At 49.3% G+C, this 18,962-nt stretch overlaps 1 protein-coding gene across 2 annotated transcripts in view; it reads right to left on the bottom strand.

Moving 5' to 3' along the window:
• The window catches only part of LOC121552353 (sine oculis-binding protein homolog), a 16,352-nt gene extending 6,213 nt beyond the window's left edge, over positions 1-10,139 (bottom strand). The window contains exons 1-6 of one of the 2 annotated variants that reach the window (XM_041865209.2): positions 9,816-10,139; positions 6,572-6,710; positions 5,765-5,950; positions 4,922-5,073; positions 3,431-3,532; positions 115-2,190 (exon numbers count right to left, since the gene is read on the bottom strand). In XM_041865209.2, coding sequence (XP_041721143.2) covers positions 124-2,190; positions 3,431-3,532; positions 4,922-5,073; positions 5,765-5,950; positions 6,572-6,710; positions 9,816-9,908 — 2,739 coding nt within the window. In that variant the 5' untranslated portion in view covers positions 9,909-10,139 and the 3' untranslated portion in view covers positions 115-123. The remainder of the gene's footprint in view (positions 1-114; positions 2,191-3,430; positions 3,533-4,921; positions 5,074-5,764; positions 5,951-6,571; positions 6,711-9,815) is intronic. The other variant, XM_041865210.2, reaches the window with a different exon arrangement.
• Positions 10,140-18,962: the final 8,823 nt, after the last annotated feature.

The following is an 18,962-nucleotide window of genomic DNA, read 5'->3' as shown; positions in this document are numbered from 1 at the left end:
TACATAATATTAAAGGCAGTTCATACAATTTAAAAAACATTACAATACATTCACAGATTTCACAACACACTGTGTTAGTGTCCCAAAAGCCTGTTGTAACAAAGAGACACCTACCTCCCTTCCCTACTTGATCTGATCTCGGATGCGGAGGCACCGTCTCTTCAGAGCAGGCTCCATGTCCCCAGTTCCAGCCACACTCGGTGGGCATAGCAGAGCACCCTTGTCCCTGAGCTTGGGCAGGAGGAGTGTGGTGGGGGTGGTGGTATGGGCACCGCCCGTCCTGGTGGGTGTAAGGGTGGGTGTGGGCAGGGCGTAGGCATGGTCCTCATCAGGGACGTGGGGATCCTCGGAGTCGCCACCGGCCGAGGGCTCCTCTGATTGGCTGGTGGGGAGGGTAGGAACCTGGCCCTGGTCCCGCCCCTGGACCTGGCCATTGGAGCAGCTGTTCTCTTTAACTGTCTCCAGCTCACTGAGGGCGGAGTCAGAGTCAAGGGGCGGGGCCTCTCTCTGAGACTGGGAGGAGTCTGGGCTGGGAGGAGGGTCAGGGGATGATGACGACGTCGTTCGGTTGGGGACGTCCGGGGGCTTCATGGGGGAGGGGTTGGCGGTATCGCAGGGAGGGCTGCTGCATTCCCCTCTGTGAGTTGGTTGGGTGTGTGAGGGGGGTCGTATGTTAGGGCTCTGGGGGTAGGCGGTGTCGTGCAGAAGAGGGGGGGACTGGGTTAGTGGAGGGGTGGGTTTGATAATGTCATGGTGGTGGTTGTGGTGGTCGTCCACTCTGGTATCCACCAGCCTTGTGACATGCCCCACTCCGGGCTCCCCTGGATCCGACAGGTCCACCACTCCATGGGGGTTGGGCTCCAGCTTGATCGGGTTCCTCTGGAGCACTCTTTGGATGACCTGTCTCTCTGGCTGCTGCTGCTGGCACAGCTTAAAGTCTGACAGCCCCTCAATCACTGAGGTGGAAGATGGGGATGCATCGTAGCGAGCCCTGGGGGAGGACGCTGCACTATGGGGGGTCGACATGGGCGACTGAGCCTGCCTCTCCGACTTCACCCAATCTGTGATGTCCCTTCTGGGGTGGTCTGAGGGCAAGGGGAGACCCTGATTGGTGGTTCGACCCAATCTGTTGGCCACCAAGCTCCCGGGAGAAGGCAAATTGACACCCCTGGAGCGCCCCCTCTCTATCCCCTCTGGCACGGGCTGGATGACCCCACTGTGGGGGACCCCTAGGGCTTCTGGAGGGTCAGATTTAGGGGGTATGGGTATGGGGATAGGGATGGGGATGGGGACTGGGATTGGTACAATGATGGGGTAGGGCACCAGGACCGTGGGCTGGGAGAAGAAAGGGCCTAAGGATGGCCATCCCCCGAAGTTTATCATTGGGGGCATGGGCATGGGTCCACGGTGCCCCATCATGTTGATATGGGGGGAGTGCAAGCCGGGGAAGTAGGCCCCCGGGTAGGGGTGTATTCCGGGTGGGTTCATGGAGGAGGCCGAGGGGGGCTGGAGGTGGGGTTGGTGGGGGTGATGGGGGGAGTGAGGGGGAGGTTGGTGGATGGGGCTGGAAGGGGGGCCGGGGTGGCCCCTGGGGGGGTTGGCCAGGGGGCTCTTCAGGCCCTGGGCATGGAGAGGGGGCCGGATGAAGGGCAGCAGGATCTGAGGCATGGCCTGGTGGTGCTGGTGGTGCTCCATGGGGTGGCGAGGAGGGGGGGTGGCGGGATGGTGTCTCGCTACCTCCAGGGGGGGCGGGGGTGGCGGGGGTGGCGGCAGGATGTGCCTCTCCAGATGCCTCAGTCCCAAAACGTTAACCTTCAATGATGAGGATGACTCCTCGGAAGGAGACACAGTCCTTGGCGCCGCCGTACCATTGATCGGCGTCTGCCCTTTGGGAGACCTGGTCCTCCATCTCATTTCCCCAGCACCGCTGCTCCACGATTCAGGGGTCAGGAGCTTCTGGTTCTGGACCCCTCCGGTGGACTCAGGTCTCCCCTCCTGGGTGGGTCTTCCTGGGCTGGAGCTGGTGAGAGTGGCCCTGGCCTCTCTGTAGAACACGTCCATCTTGTACTGGTTCAGACACTTGGTGCTGCAAAACTGGAGCCGCTCCTCACCGGCGCCAAAGTCCAGGTACTCTTTAGTGTGGCGGACGTGCTTGCACCAGTTGCACGCCTGTGGTACAGGCGAGAGAGACTGTGAAGAGTTACTTAAGTGCCATGTGAAAAGCAAATCACTGGTGTGTAAATGTAGTAGAGATGGTAACATAAAATATGGAATATTCTATATAACAGTATTGTGCAAAGCTGCTTTATTCATAAAGCTCGTAAAGGCATAGTTCAGCGATTTTACAAATGTAGATATTTAATTTTTTACCTTGAAAGAAGTGGCCAAGGAGTGACTGCAATCCACACTGATTTTGTTAATCTGTTAACGTCCAACAATTAGCAACATTAGCATTTTTGGACAAATTCCCCATGTAAATCAATCTCCCCCTGTTCAGCATGTGTTAAATGTCATGACCAAATCATATGAAATTGATTGTGTTATTTTGAGATGATTTGGGCATGAAATGTAATACATGCAATACAGGAGACATTAAATTACATGGCTAATGTTGCTAATTGTTGGCAAAGGTAAGGAAGCAAATATTGAAATACCGTATGTAACATCGCTGAACTATCACTTTAAAGGGTGGTTTCCCTGACAGATTTAAGCCTAGTAGTAGACTAAAAAGCAAACTCAATGGAGAATCTCCATCAATAATTAGTTTTAGTCTAGGACTAATCTTAATCTGTGTCCTGGAAACTGCTCCTTAATCGGTGTCCTAGAAACTGCCCCTTAATCTGTGTCCTGGAAACTGCCCCTTAATCTGTGTCCTAGAAACTGCCTCTTAATATGTGTCCTGGAAACTGCCCCTTAATCTGTGTCCTAGAAACTGCTCCTTAATCTGTGTCCTGGAAACTGCCCCTTAATCTGTGTCCTAGAAACTGCCTCTTAATATGTGTCCTGGAAACTGCCCCTTAATCTGTGTCCTAGAAACTGCTCCTTAATCTGTGTCCTTGAAACTGCCCCTTAATCTGTGTCCTAGAAACTGCTCCTTAATCTGTGTCCTGGAAACTTCCCCTTAATCTGTGTCCTGGAAACTGCCTCTTAATCTGTGTCCTGGAAACTGCCCCTTAATCGGTGTCCTAGAAATTGCCCCTTAATCTGTGTCCTGGAAACTGCCCCCTTAATCTGTGTCCTAGAAACTGCCCCTTAATCTGTGTCCTGGAAACTGCCCCTTAATCTGTGTCCTGGAAACTTCCCCTTAATATGTGTCCTACATGTTTTGAAGTAGCTGTGCATCTCTCAAAGACAACATTACTAGTCTTTGAGCTAAGCTATTTTAAAAATATATTATATTTCTATGAAGTGGATTGTGTTCTGTTCTTACTCTGGCACCACCACTGTTCATCTTCAGCACCAGTTGGGGTGAGTCGTCGGCATGGGTGTGTTGGGGGGACCTCTCCCCGCCATGGAGGTCCTCATCCCGGGCCTGACGGAGGGGGGCAAAGCCGCATCATTATACACTTAAAACAAACTATCAAGAGCTGGGTAATGTTCATTAGGCACCAAACGAAGAAAAAAAAAAAAAGTGAGGGACTACCTGGATTTGTCCAATAAGAAACATACATTTTCGATCTCTATTGCAAAACGTTTGAAAACATTGTGTGCCCTAATGAACAGGACCCCGGATTGTGTTAAAGCTGTTTCAGAGTAGAGCCTAGATTCAGTAGTACCGCTATGGGATTGAAGCATCAAGCGTTGATGAAGTAACAGTTGCTTTAAATCATCATGGCTCCCATGGTTGGTCATTAAAACAAACTTACATAACCAATCCCAAAATAACCACTGCACAATTTGCCTTGTCATACGGGTTCAAAGTAACAGAGTACATTGACCTATGGGCTTTGAGGTCACTGAAACAAAGGGAACGTTTTGGTAACATTTTGGAACGTTTTGGTAAGATAAAGTAGATGACAAACCTGAACCCTCATATTATTCTCAAGGGTCCCTTCTTTGTGACCCATTGAGTCGTGTCGAGTTACGAAACATGAAGCAGCTGCAGGTAAGGTATGCACTGAAAGTGGACACCTCGCCCCCAGGCCCTCTGCCCTTCTTCCTCCCAGGGACAAGCAGAGACAAGCAGGGACAAGCCAACGGCCACAGTTCCATCCCCACTTCCACCACCCAAATAACTAGAGGGTTTGTTGCAGCCAGGCAGGTAGGCAGCAGACGACTCCCTCTTTCCCCCCCTGTCTGTTGTCATGTGAATAAAACCTAGCGCGGCAAAACAACAGGAATGGTGAAAGGGGATAGCCTTGCCTGACACCCCCACGCATCTAAGAGAAGGTATCCATGTCTTAGATGGAGGGTGAAAATTGTGGTAATGTGTATGGGAGAGGAATTGTGTATAGGCACTGCTTCCCTGTCCTCCGGACCCAAGCCGCATGATGACTGGCCCTTCCTCCATTAAGCCGTAACTGATACTAAGTGTCCTCTGCAAACTTTGACCGCTTCCCACTCTCAAAACACTGCATGTGTGTGTGTGTGTGTGTGTGTTTGTGTGTGTGCTTGGAGAACACCCCGTCACACACAGAAACACACACCTTTTTAAATTCATGTTTTTTTAATCAATACAAATGGCATGCTGACCTCACTGAGGAGAACAGGGGTATTCCATTTCCAAGGTTCTGTTTACCTGCCAGACATCTCTTCTCACCGTTTAAGTGTGTGTGTGTTTGCGTGCATGCGTACGTGCATGCGTCTATGTGTCATTTTCTCCATCTGAACTGCAGCAGTTGACAAGTCAGTTTTGTCTGACCTAAAATTGTCCCATTGATTCCTAGTTGAAACAAGGTTGAACCACAGTTGAATCCCTCACCTTGTTGCGTTTGAAGTAGGCCCGTCGGCAGGCAGCGAAGCACTTCTCACTACAGAAGCTCTTCAGCTCAGTGCCCATACAGAGGGAGTAGCGCTTCACCCCCTCCTTCTGACACCACACACACACTATCTGCACATTCTGCACGTCTTCCACTGCGGACAGAGACAAAGGGGAGAGGAATCAACATCAACATGTGAAGTGTGTTTGATGATGAAGATGAGCATCTAAGGAGCATGTGAGTGTTGAATCAACAGCTGTATCAAAGAACAGTAGGTTACATATGGTATTGATGATGACGATGATGATGATGATGATGATGATGGGGTGTGAGTGTAACAGGGGTGGTTTGGTGAACCACACCTGTGTGATGAGGAACCTTGTCTGAGACCTGAAGACTTGCGTTAGCTTCCTGAATCATGTCTAGACTTTAGCTCAGCAGGCTAAAACGCTTTTGTGACATGCAGGAGATCTGGGTTCTAACCCAGTTGGTCACACAAAGGGTGTGTGTTTGCATATGCTTAGTAGATGTGTGTGTATGTGTGTGTGTGTGTGTGCGTGCGTGCGTGAGAGAGAGAGAGAGAGAGAGAGAGAGAGAGACGGACAGACAGTGACAGAGAGAGGACAGAGTGAGAGAGAGAGAGAGAGAGAGAGAGAGAGAGAGAGAGAGAGAGAGAGAGAGAGAGAGAGAGAGAGAGAGAGAGAGAGAGAGAGAGAGAGAGAGAGAGAGAGAGAGAGAGAGAGAGAGAGAGAGAGAGAGAGAGAGAGAGAGAGAGAGAGAGAGAGAGAGAGAAAGAGAGAGAGAGAGAGAGAGAAAGAGAGAGATTTGTTCAGGCCTGTCCCTACCTGCCGATGGCTTTATAAGTGGGACAATTACGGGGGCACTCTTGTGCTCCATAGGGCTGGTCAGAGAGGAGGAGCTGGGGGAGGAAGAAGAGGGGACACTGGACGATTCGCTCTCTCCACTCCTCATGGCCAGTGCCGAGGGGCTGACTTTGCTGTCTAAGCTCTTGGATTTGGGCACCGAGTTTTCTGGAAGGCACAGGATGTCTAGGGTCACTTTAGAGTGAATGTATGTTCTAACATACATATAAAGTAATGTAAGTGCCAACAAAAAGGGAATCTGAATTCAGTCAGTTTGAGTTTCTCTTGGCACCAATTCCACTCCACACACATCATTTATAGAGATTCAGCCTAAAGGGCATTGACAGAAAACAATGGCACTGAACATTGTAGAAAGAGAATACTCCATCCATACAGGTTTACTGTAATGTTAATAAGTGAAACATAAGAAGGGTGAATTAAATTGCCTAGCAAATGTTTAAATTGATAATATTTCTGGATTGAACAACCTGTATGTTCTGTTATTGGGTTACCTGTGAATTCCGTCTGACCTCTGTTAAGTATGTTACCTGTGTTGTACAGATGCCCAGCAGGCAGTAAATGTTCAGAAGGCAGTAAACGTTTAGAAAGGGAGTGAAACAAGGATACTACCTGAACTAATTACCTTGGGACGTGTTCAGTAGGCAGGAATCATTTTGAAAAGGGAGGTACTACCTGAACTTGTCCAATTAAAACACAGATTTCCACTCTCCATTGCAAAACGTTTTACTACGGTGTGACCTACTGAACAGGGCCTTGGCCTTCCCTCACCTTTAAGGACTGAGACGTACTGCTGGCGTCTCTCTCGGTTGGGGTAGTTCCGTATCTCGGTGGCCTCAGAGTCCCTGAGCTCCACCTTGTCATAGCCGTACCATCCTAGGAGCTCATTCATGGTGCTCTCTGCAAACGTCTAAAAGGAGAAATGGAAAATAAATCACTGAGCAACATTATAGGTTATGTCATTCAGAGGGCATGGCGAGAGACGGGACAACCGAGCCACTGCTTGCTAATGCTAAGCCAATGTGAAGTTCAGTTGTGAGTGACCTTACATCCGAGGTTTGTTAGTGGAACTTTTTATCCCACTCTTTAAATGTAACCAGAGCTTCCACTCCCGAATCAATGTGCTGATTCTTTAGACTTCCAGACCAGCCCTGCCTGGGTGAAATGAACAGGGTGACCCAGAAGAGTACAGTATGACTATTTTTCCATGATGTATTGCAGTTAGTTTACTCTTGCTAAATTGGAGACTGAAACGTTTTCCAACCTAATACCAGTGTAAAATACATGAATCATTCTTTGTTTAGCTCTTTTAATTGGGGAAAAGAAGACAGAGAAAATAAAGAAGAAGTTTTCTCAGCAGATGGGTTGTGAAGTGAACATCCTGGCTTTTTTCAAATTCCGAACATATGAAAGAAAACAACCCAAACGTCTCGCTCTCTCTTCATCCGCCTCTTCTCCTCTGTGGCTTTGGGGCGAGTGTGATTGGAGCAGAAATCTGATCTGGAACGGCCAGAAATCCGAGCGGGACACCCTAAACCGCCGCTAGGTCCCACGGTTCTCGGAAATGCCCCGCTCCTCTCCCAAGTGTCCAACACTCCGCAGTCCCTCTTTGTGTGTCCCCTCCCTCCCCTCCCTCCCCTCCCCCCCTCCCCTCCCCTGCCCTCCCCTTGCCCCCTCCACCCAGGCACCTTCCAGCCCTGATACCTGACACTGCACTCCCTCTTGGGTTTCAGCCTTTTCCAGCGTGGACAGTCTGCCTGTTGTAGTGTTGCACTAGGGCTGTACTACTGACTGCACATTCTTCCCTCTGCTTTCCTCACTCTGACAGGGCCTGAAAGAAAATAAATAGTGTGTGTGTGTCCAGGTGTGTGTGTTTGTGTGTGTGTGTGTGTATGTAGAGGTATCATATCCAGCTAAATATGCCTAACGATGAATAAAGTCAGGTATCTGGTGTCCGCGCTGTGCTACGGTCTGGCATGGAGGGAGTGGGTTTGACTGTGGTGTTGAAATAGATCCCTTAGCTAAGACAACACTGGACTGGACCGGAGCAGCCCGCAGACAGACAGACAGACCTTGAAATCACTTTCTATGTGTCTGTCTGTCTGTCTGTCTGTCTGTCTGTCTGACTGTCTGTCTCTCTGATTCTGTCTGTCTGTTTGCCTGTTTCTGTCTGTCTGTTGTCTCTCTGACTGTGTGTATGTGTGTGTGTGTGTGTGTGTGTGTGTGTGTGTGTGTGTGTGTGTGTGTGTGTGTCTGTCTGTCTGTCTGTCTGTCTGTCTGTCTGTCTCTCTCTGATCTGTCTGAGAGTTCTATTTTGTCTGTCTGCCTGTTTCTATCTGTCTGTCTCTCTCTCTGACTGTGACTGTGTCTGTCTGTCTGTCTGTCTGTTTCTGTCTGTCTCTCTGACTGTGTGTGTGTGTGTGTGTGTGTGTGTCTTTCTTTCTCTCCCCTTCTCTATTTCATAACTCCACTCTTATACCATTGACCTTCAAGCCCAACTGCCCCAGTTCATTATCGCGGTCACCCAAGGCCTGTTTTGTAGATCCACGTGGCTCCCTGTAGGTCTGAGAATCACAAAGTAGTAGTCTGCATCACGTGGGACTAGCCTAGTCTACATCAACGATTACATCAGGGTACGTCCTCCTATATTACATTGAATTCAGTGTTGTTTTGTCTCACTATTTTCTCATTAGGGAGAGACGGGCGTTTTTTCTTTCCCCTCCCTGTGCTTCACTTCCCACAATGTTGTTTTTGTTTCTTATTGGCAGTTCAGACAAACATCTGCTTTGTGAGAGTGACAAGCCAAATCCCAAACCACAGAAAGAGCCCTGGCCAAAGGCAACAACCTAGGGCCTTCCCCCAGATCCAGCTAAGAGCCAGGCTGGGCTGACTTACATCAAGCACATATAGCATTTAGCATGTTTTCATTCAAATGAGTTAAGTTGTAATTCTACACCACTCCCTGGATATCAAAAGCTACAATGCAAACCACTTATGCAAAAAGAGCACATTTCCTCTCACAAAACAAGCCCATTTTTAAAATGTTATTTAATGTTGAATTCACATGTGTAGACAACTCAACCAAATGTAAATCAAAACTACACTTTGATCTGACATCTGTGCCCAGTGGCCCATGTCAGAACTCGTAAAACTGCAGGCAGACAAACTGTGGGCTTTTAGCCTAGCCTACTACAGGGCTTGCACTCTAGCAGTAGGACTCAAACCAATAGCATCATATCCCATTTTGTTTTGAATTGGAATCACCAAATCAAACAGTAGACATAGTTTCCATGAAACTGATTCTGAGTCACTTTCCAAGGGCACACTTACTGCAGTTACCTGTTTAGGATAGGCCTTACTGATCCTCTGCCCTAGCAGATATTATCAAGTGATGTGACTAGGTATGTTCGTTCGAATGCCTTTCTTTTTATAATGTTACATTGTTGTAAACCTGTAGACTAGCCTACTACAACAAGTGCGTGCACAGCCGAAGCGGGAAAGAAGTGATGTGTTCCTGCGGATTGGTGGTGACTCACATCTGGAACACCGCTGGACATTGCTGCGCGAGGCCACAGATGGACTGACATGGCGTCACTACAGAAGGGCTACCTACCATTCAGTGGACACGACATCAAATATTGGATAACATAAGAGTGACACCTTTTCATTCCCCCGCAAAAGTAAATTTCCAGACAGTCGGTTTATTATGGAAAGGCCAGGTAATATAATATAGCTGTCTAATTTCACCATATGGGACTAATTTTATGTTACACAATTGTTTTATCACTTTTATTTCGGAAGAATTTCATAATATAATGGCATTAAATTATAAGCAACTTTAATTGTTTCAATGGGAACAAATCGAATGTTGCATGGCGTCTGTGGATGCCTCTACAACTGTGTGATTTGTGCGCACGGAGCTCTCTCACTGTCTCAATAGTCTCAATCTGCCCTTGAGACCATTCACAAACCAAACACTGCACAAAAAGTAGCCAAAAAACACATTTCCCCTCACCTTCATCTCTTGGTTGATCTCTCTCTTGACCGGGTGCGCGGGTTTCCTACTGCGTTTATTTTCAGGCGGTCTCCCTTTCTCCATCTCTGGCATAGTTCTGACTGGCTCCGTGTCACTTCTTTGGCGTGCGACTGATAGAGCGCGTCTCTCCGGGGCTAGTCAAGGCTAGTCAAGGTGCTGCGGCAGAGAGCGAAAGCTATCACTCCCCGTGACAGCGGCTGTCATTCCCAGACGTCTGCGTCCGTCATCTGGGGGCTCCTTCCATTGACTCTCCACTGAACATGCTTGCTGCGCGCTGTGGGCTGCTGCTGCCGCCGTACCGCCGCGGACGAACAATCCCCTCTCTCTAAATCCCGGAGAGCAGGGAGGGGCCTCCACGCTGTAACCCAACACCTGGCGCCCAACCCTCCCAAATCTCAACAGATACATTTCACGAGGAATGCGAGGACTGTGTTTTATCTGCGGGGAACATAGAACCAACACTGTCTATTTTATTCCAGGATTTAAATAGAGATGAAAATCCCGCGTGGGTAAACGATATCACGGTAGAATGTTAGGGGGTTTCTCAAATTACATCTGTTTGATCAGAGAGAGAGCGAGAGAGCGACAGAGAGAGAGAGAGAGAGAGAGAGAGAGAGAGAGAGAGAGAGAGAGAGAGAGAGAGAGAGAGAGAGAGAGAGAGAGAGAGACATTCCACTGGGCAAAAACTGGCTGAATCAATGTTGTTTCCGCTTCATTTAAAAAAGTAAAAAATAAAAGTGATGATGTTGAATCAAGGTGGAAAATTGATTGGATTTGAAAAAAGTCAACTAAGTGAATTTTGTCTTTTTTCCACCCAACTTTTAACCTAAATCCAATGACATGGTGACATGTTTGATTGATTTCATGTTGAATTCACGTTAATTGACAACTCAACCAAATGTAAATCAAAACAAGACGTTGAACTGATGTCTATGCGCAGTGGGATAGCAACCTTGGACGCAGCATAACAGAGGAAAGTAGCTCACAACCCACTATTATTTTAAGGTCAGTGATACCACACAAGGACTTGATATGCTTTATCATTCTGCCCTGATGAAATGCCACAGGCAGCAAAACTATGTATAGTCAATGAATGTTTAACACTACTGTATTGGGAGTGTTCCTCTCAGAAGTCTGTGACCAGTATATGACTTTGAGCCACTTAATACTGGCGGTGGAACTGAAATCCTTGTTTTCTGCTGATGTAAAGGGCTTTCTCCGAGAAGTAGTAGCCTGTGTTATGTTATATGTTATGTTATACAGTATGTTATAAGTTATCAAATCAAATCAAATGTTATTCATCACATGCGCAGAATACAACAGGTGTAGACCTTACAGTGAAATGCTTACTTACAAGCCCTTAATCAACAATGCAGTTTTAAGAAAAAAGTTAAGTAAAAAATAGATAAGTAAAACAAATATATATATATACAGCTGTGGAAAAAAGAGAGACCACTGCACATTTTCCTTAAATCAGCATCTCTACCTGTATGACAGCCATTCCATTCCAGTGTCTGTTGAATTCCATCACAGGCACACCTCATTCTACTGAATTAGGAACTGATTAGGTGATCACATGAACCAAATCTTATTTAACGAGGAAAAGTATAAAAACCACTGCTGTGGTCATCACTATCCTCTTGCAATAGAACCAGCTGGATGGCAAAAACAGTGCTAATAGTACCTCAAAAGTAATATTAAGCAAAATATAACTATTGACCATGCCAAAAGTTTTGAGTGAGGAAAAGAAGGGTTCAATTCTGGCTTTACTGGCAGAGGGATATAGTGAGCGTCAGGTTGCTTCCATCCTTAAAATTTCAAAGACGGCGGTTCATAAGAACAAGGTCAAGCAGCAGACATTGGGGACAACAAAGCTACAGGCCGGCAGAGGGCGAAAACGACTCTCTACTGACCGGGATGACCGCCAACTCATTCGAATGTCACTCAACAACCGTAGGATGACATCAAATGACCTACAAAAAGAATGGCAAACGGCAGCTGGGGTGAAGTGCACGGCGAGGGCGGTTTGAAACAGGCTCCTAGGGGCAGGGCTGAAGTCGTGCAAAGCTAGAAAAATTCCCTTCATCAATGATAAGCAAAGAAGAGCCAGGCTGAGGTTTGCAAAAGACCATAAGGATTGGACCGTAGAGGACTGGAGTAAGGTAATCTTCTCTGATGAGTCCAATTTTCAGCTTTGCCCAACACCTGGTCGTCTAATGGTTAGACAGAGACCTGGAGAGGCCTACAAGCCACAGTGTCTCACACCCACTGTGAAATTTGGTGGAGGATCGGTGATGATCTGGGGGTGCTTCAGCAAGGCTGGAATCGGGCAGATTTGTCTTTGTGAAGGACACATCAATCAAGCCACATACAAGGTTGTCCTGGAAGAAAACTTGCTTCCTTTTGCTCTGACATTGTTGCCCAACTCTGAGGATTCGTTTTTCCAGCAGGACAATGCGCCATGCCACACAGCCAGGTTAATCAAGGTGTGGATGGAGGACCACCAGATCAAGACCCTGTCATGGCCAGCCCAATCTCCAGACCTGAACAACATTGAAAACTTCTGGAATGTGATCAAGAGGAAGATGGATGGTCACAAGCCAACAAACAAAGCCGAGCTGCTTGAATTTTTGCGCCAGGAGTGGCATAAAGTCACCCAACATCAATGTGAAAGACTGGTGGAGAGCATGCCAAGACGCATGAAAGCTATGATTGAAAATCAGGGTTATTCCACCAAATATTGATTTCTGAACTCTTCCTAAGTTAAAACATTAGTATTGTGTCGTTTAAAAATGAACATGAACTTATTTTTCGTTGCATTATTTGTGTTACGATCCGGCACTGTTGGTCCTGCCCCCGCTTGTTTCCCTTTTCCTTTTTTCCCCTGTGTGTGTTGTCTGTGTCTGTCTCCCCCTGCTGTGCAGCCCAGGCAGAGGATCTAGGTCAGGGGGCGTGGCCATTCTCTCTCATGCTCAGTGACCTCCAGCTGCGGCTCATTGTCACCAATCAACCAGCAGTTATCTACCCGGGCTGGACACCTCTCCAGCGCCAGTTCGTTCCTACACTACCTGTGGTAACTTGGCCCCGTACAGCAATCTCAGTCTAGTTGTTACTATCTCAGCATTATAGTTGTTTCTGCCACGTTTTGTAACCTGTCTCTCCTTCGACCAGATCCCGTCTGTTCCTGCTGCCTGCTTACCTGCCATTCCCACGCCGCAACCTGCTCATCTGTTGTCTGATATCCTCGTCATCCAGCTCTCCGGACTACTGGCTCTCCCCCCACTCAGCTCCTACCCCGGTCTGAAGCTATTCCACCCTGAACTGTTTCTCTCTGCCAATTCACGCTGAATAAACGACATCCTAATTCACCCTCTGTTGTCCGTGTGTCCGTCTCTGCACCTGAGTCCCCACCAAGCCTAATAGAACGAACTGGCCAAACATGGACTCAGCAGAGATGCCACATGAAACAACGGGTGATGGCGTACAACGCGCCCTCCATTCACAGGGAATGTTATTGGGACAACACGACCAACTCATCCGGACTCTTGTGGATAACAACCAGCAGTTGTTGGATCAAGTATCTCATCTCACCTCTCAGGTAGCTAACCTGGTAACACTCACTACCCTTCCTCCCTCTGCTTCTCCTCCGCCTGTTCCTCCTACAGTGGCTCCAGGCTCGGCTTCCGCTCCTGCCCTTCGGGAACCCCCTACAACCTCACCCGAACCTTTCACCGGGGACCTGAACAAATGCCGTGGTTTCCTGCTTCAGTGCCGCTTGGTGTTCCAACAGAAGCCCCTGTCTTTCTCCACGGAATCCTCAAAGGTACATTACGCACTGGGGTTAATGAGGGGCAAAGCTTTGATTTGGGCAGAAGCGGCTTGTTCTACTCAGCAGATTGCCAGCCTGTCGTTTGACGATTTTTCCTCTCAATTGAAAGTTGTGTTTGATCACCCGGACCATGCCGGGACCGCCACAAAGAGACTATTGAAGCTACGACAGGGCACGGGTAGCGTGGCTGAATACGCCATTGATTTTTGGACCTTGGCAGCCGATTCCAAGTGGAATGACGAAGCTCTTCAGGGAGCGTTTGTTAACGGTCTAAGTGACACGATTAAGAATGAACTAGCTGTTCGTGATGAGCCTGCTAACCTTCATGTTCTCGTTTCCCTTGCTACACGAATAGACAACAGGCTACGGGAGAGGAGACAGGAGAGGGGCGGTCGGGTCCACACCGCAGCGGATCCCTCCACGGAACTAGACGAGCCCATGCAGCTGGGCCGTGCTCGTCTGTCCCCTGCCGAAAAGGAACGGCGCATGCGGGCTGGTGAGTGCATGTACTGTGGGGACCGCACTCATTTCCTGGTTAACTGTCCGGTTCGCCCAAAAGACCAAGCTCGCAGGTAAAAGTGGGCATACTTGCGAGTGCTACACCTGACTCAATGCCCACAGCACCCCGTCTAGTTATCCCAGCTACAGTCCAGTTCAGGAATCTATCTCTCCCACTAGCTGCTCTCATCGACTCTGGTGCTGAGGATAGTTTCCTTGACGTTAACCTGGTCACTCAGGCTGAGATCCCTGTTAAGCCCCTGCCTAAGCCTATAACAGTAACCGCTTATTGACGGCCATCAGTTTGCCAACATCACCCATCAAACTGTCCCCGTTTCTCTCATGCTGTCCGGCAATCACAAGGAAACCATCCAGTTTAAAGTAGTCTCCTCCTCGGCCTCCCCCTTATCCTCGGTTTCCCTTGGCTTAGCATTCACAACCCCCATATTGACTGGCAAAACCACAAAATACACAGTTGGAGCACTCACTGCCATTCTGTTTGCCTTGGGTCGGCTATTCCGCCCTCGGTAGGTTCCCCTGCTTCCCCTGTCAAAACCCCAGACCTCTCGTCAGTCCCTGAGGAGTACCTGGACCTGGCCGAGGTATTCAGTAAGTCCAAGGCACTTTCATTACCACCTCATAGGCCATACGATTGCGCTATTGAGTTACTGCCTGGAGCCCCTTTGCCGTCCAGTCGGCTTTTCAATCTGTCCCGTCCTGAGAGAGAAGCTATGGAAACCTACATAGGCGACTCCCTAGCCTCTGGCATCATTCGTCCCTCATCTTCCGCTGTTGGTGCTGGGTTCTTTTTTGTAGAGAAGAAGGACAAAACATTACGCCCCTGCATTGACTACAGAGGACTTAATAACATCACAGTCAGAAATACGTACCCCCTGCCTCTCATCAACTCAGCATTTGAACCCCTTCATGGTGCCACCGTGTTTACCAAACTCGACCTACGTAACGCTTACCACCTCGTTAGGATCAGGCCGGGAGACGAATGGAAGACTGGGTTCAATACCCCTCTCGGACACTTTGAATACCTAGTCATGCCATTCGGTCTCACTAACGCCCCAGCAGTGTTTCAGGCCATGATTAACGATGTGTTGAGGGATTTTCTACACCGTTTTGTGTTTGTCTATTTGGATGACATTCTAATATTCTCTAAGTCACAGGATGAACACGTCTCCCACGTCCGTCTGGTTCTCCAACGCCTCATGGAAAATAAACTGTATGTGAAAGCAGAAAAATGTGAGTTCCACCGGCAGTCCGTCCCCTTTTTGGGCTTTATTATCGAGCGGGGACAAGTGTCACCAGACCCTGACAAGATCAGAGCGGTTGTGGAGTGGCCCACACCCACGTCTCGGAAGCAGCTACAACGCTTCCTGGGCTTCGCCAACTTCTACCGCCGCTTCATCAGGGGTTTCAGCCGAGTGGTTGCCCCCTGACCAAGCTCACCTCCCCTAAGGTGCCATTCCTGTGGACGCCTGAGGCCGAGTCAGCTGTGAGTACATTGAAGGAACTGTTCACCACCTCACCTGTTCTTATTCATCCAGACACTAGTTTGCAGTTTATTGTGGAAGTGGACGCCTCTGATTCGGGGGTGGGGGCAGTCCTGTCACAACGTTCCCCCACGGACCAGAAGCTCCATCCTGTGGCCTTTTTCTCCAGGAGATTGACCCCTGCTGAGAAGAACTACGACGTGGGTAACCGGGAGTTGCTTGCTGTCAAGTTGGCGTTGGAGGAGTGGAGGCACTGGCTAGACGGAGCAGAGCAACCCTTCATAGTCTGGACAGACCACAAGAACCTGGCTTACATCCAGTCATCCAAGAGGCTGAACTCCCGTCAGGCCAGATGGGCTCTGTTCTTCAGCAGGTTCAAGTTTATTTTAACATATCGTCCTGGCACACGTAATGTCAAGCCTGATGCTCTCTCTCTCGCCAGTTTACAGACAATGAAGACTTCAGCAATCCTGAACCTGTTCTGCCCGCTTCCTGTTTGGTGGCGGCTGTTCACTGGGAAATCGAGTCCCTCGTCCGATAGGCACAAGAGTTGGAACCTGGACCGGCCGATGGCCCCCCCGACCTTCTCTATGTTCCTGCAGCCGTGCGGCCGCAAGTGCTCAACTGGATCCACACCTCACGATTCTCCTGCCACCCTGGTATGAACCGTACACTGTCGCTACTTAAGAGGCACTTTTGGTGGCCATCCGCCGAGGCTGACGTCCGGGAGTACGTGGCGGCCTGTTCCATCTGTGCCCAAAACAAGGCTTCCCACAGGGCTCCTTCGGGCCTGCTGCGGCCTCTCCCAGTCCCGAGTCGTCCTTGGTCTCACGTGGGCTTGGACTTCGTCACTGGACTTCCTATGTCTGAGGGTAATGACACCATACTCACCATCGTGGACAGATTCTCTAAATCTGCCCATTTTGTTGCATTACCAAAATTACCATCTGCCAGTGAGACAGCCGACCTTTTTGTCCTACATGTATTCCGTCCCCATGGAATACCTGTGGACATAGTGTCCGATAGAGGCCCACAGTTCATTTCTCGGGTATGGAAGGAGTTTTGTTCTGCTCTGGGTGCCTCTGTCAGTCTCTCATCAGGTTTTCATCCCCAGTCCAATGGCCAGACTGAGAGGACCAATCAGGACCTGGAGGCTGCTCTACGCTGTGTGACATCCCAGAACCCGTCCACCTGGGCCAAACATCTCCCGTGGGTCGAATATGCCCACAATTCCCTCACCTCATCTTCCACCGGCCTCTCACCTTTTGAGGCGGCTTTGGGGTACCAACCGCCATTGTTCCCGTCTCAAGAAAAGGAGTTAGCCGTCCCGTCAGTTCAGGATAACCTTCGTCGCTGCCGCAAGGTGTGGGTGGACACCCGTGAGGCCCTTCTACGGACAGCAGAGCGTAACAAGAGAGTGGCGGACAGGCACAGGGTAGTCGCTCCCCAGTTCCAGCCTGGTCAGCGAGTCTGGCTCTCCTCCAGCAACATCCCCCTGCGCACTGACTCCCGTAAGCTGTCGCCCCGGTATTTGGGTCCTTTCGAGATCGATTCCATCATCAACCCTTCGGCTGTTCGGTTGAAGCTTCCCCAGGCCATGAGAGTCCATCCTACATTTCACGTGTCCCAGCTGAAGCTGGTCTCCTCCAGCCCTTTGTGTCCGCCTGTGGATCCCCCTCCGCCACCGCAGATATTGACGACCATCCAGCCTACACGGTGCGGAGACTGCTGGACGTCCGGAGGCGTGGTAGAGGGCTTCAGTACCTGGTGGACTGGGAGGGATACGGTCCCGAGGGAGAGGTCCTGGATTCCCCGACGATTTATACTGGATCCTCAGCTGGTGGCTGATTTCCATAGGGACCACCCTGACAAGCCGGGTGGGTCGCCGGGTGGCGCCCGTTGAGGGGGGGGTACTGTTACGATCCGGCACTGTTGGTCCTGCCCCCGCTTGTTTCCCTTTTCCTTTTTTCCCCTGTGTGTGTTGTCTGTGTCTGTCTCCCCCTGCTGTGCAGCCCAGGCAGAGGATCTAGGTCAGGGGGCGTGGCCATTCTCTCTCATGCTCAGTGACCTCCAGCTGCGGCTCATTGTCACCAATCAACCAGCAGTTATCTACCCGGGCTGGACACCTCTCCAGCGCCAGTTCGTTCCTACACTACCTGTGGTAACTTGGCCCCGTACAGCAATCTCAGTCTAGTTGTTACTATCTCAGCATTATAGTTGTTTCTGCCACGTTTTGTAACCTGTCTCTCCTTCGACCAGATCCCGTCTGTTCCTGCTGCCTGCCTACCTGCCATTCCCACGCCGCAACCTGCTCATCTGTTGTCTGATATCCTCGTCATCCAGCTCTCCGGACTACTGGCTCTCCCCCCCACTCAGCTCCTACCCCGGTCTGAAGCTATTCCACCCTGAACTGTTTCTCTCTGCCAATTCACGCTGAATAAACGACATCCTAATTCACCCTCTGTTGTCCGTGTGTCCGTCTCTGCACCTGAGTCCCCACCAAGCCTAATAATTTGAGGTCTGACAACACTGCATCTTTTTTGTTATTTTGACCAGTTGTCATTTTCTGCTCTAAATGACAATATTTTTGGGGGGAATTTGGGAGAAATGTTGTCAGTAGTTTATAGAATAAAACTAAAATGTTATTTTTACCCAAACACATACCTATAAATAGTAAAACCAGAGAAACTGATAATTTGGCAGTGGTCTCTTAATTTTTTCTGCAGCTGTATATAATAATAATAATAATTAAAGAGCAGCAGTAAAATAACAGTAGCAAGGCTAAATACAGGGGGTACCGATACAGAGTCAATGTGCGGGGGCACAGGTTAGTTGAGGTAATTGAGGTAATATGTACATGTAGGTAAAGTTGTTATATGTTATGGTATATGTTATGTCTCTCACCACTCTCCCCCCATCTACCCTGCGCCCCTGTCTACCCAGGACCACGGCTCGTGTAAACAGAAACCCGATCCCGGTGCGCTCTCTGGCTGGGGTTTGGCTTCCCTCATAGACCCGCTGGTGATACACGATACGCCTGGGCTTTGGGAACCGGGCTTATCTGATACCTTACAAAAGGCCCCACTCTCTCCCCGTCTCAATAACAGAGCACATCTGGTACCTCTGCAGGGTGCGCAGGCAGCGAAGGAGCTCTGTCTCTTTAGGTTCCCTCTAGAGGGGATCAGACCATCTCACTATTCCATCAGAAATCCACTTACCCAAATGGCAAGAGACTAGGGACTGTATTTATAGGCCTAAATTTACAATCCCACATCTGGATCCAATCATAAAAAGGGC

The sequence above is a fragment of the Coregonus clupeaformis genome, chromosome 36, assembly GCF_020615455.1.
Source record: "Coregonus clupeaformis isolate EN_2021a chromosome 36, ASM2061545v1, whole genome shotgun sequence".
NCBI classification, from domain to species: Eukaryota; Metazoa; Chordata; class Actinopteri; order Salmoniformes; family Salmonidae; genus Coregonus; species Coregonus clupeaformis.
Note: the sequence above shows the minus strand (reverse complement) of the source record. Positions and strands in the feature narration are given on the sequence as shown.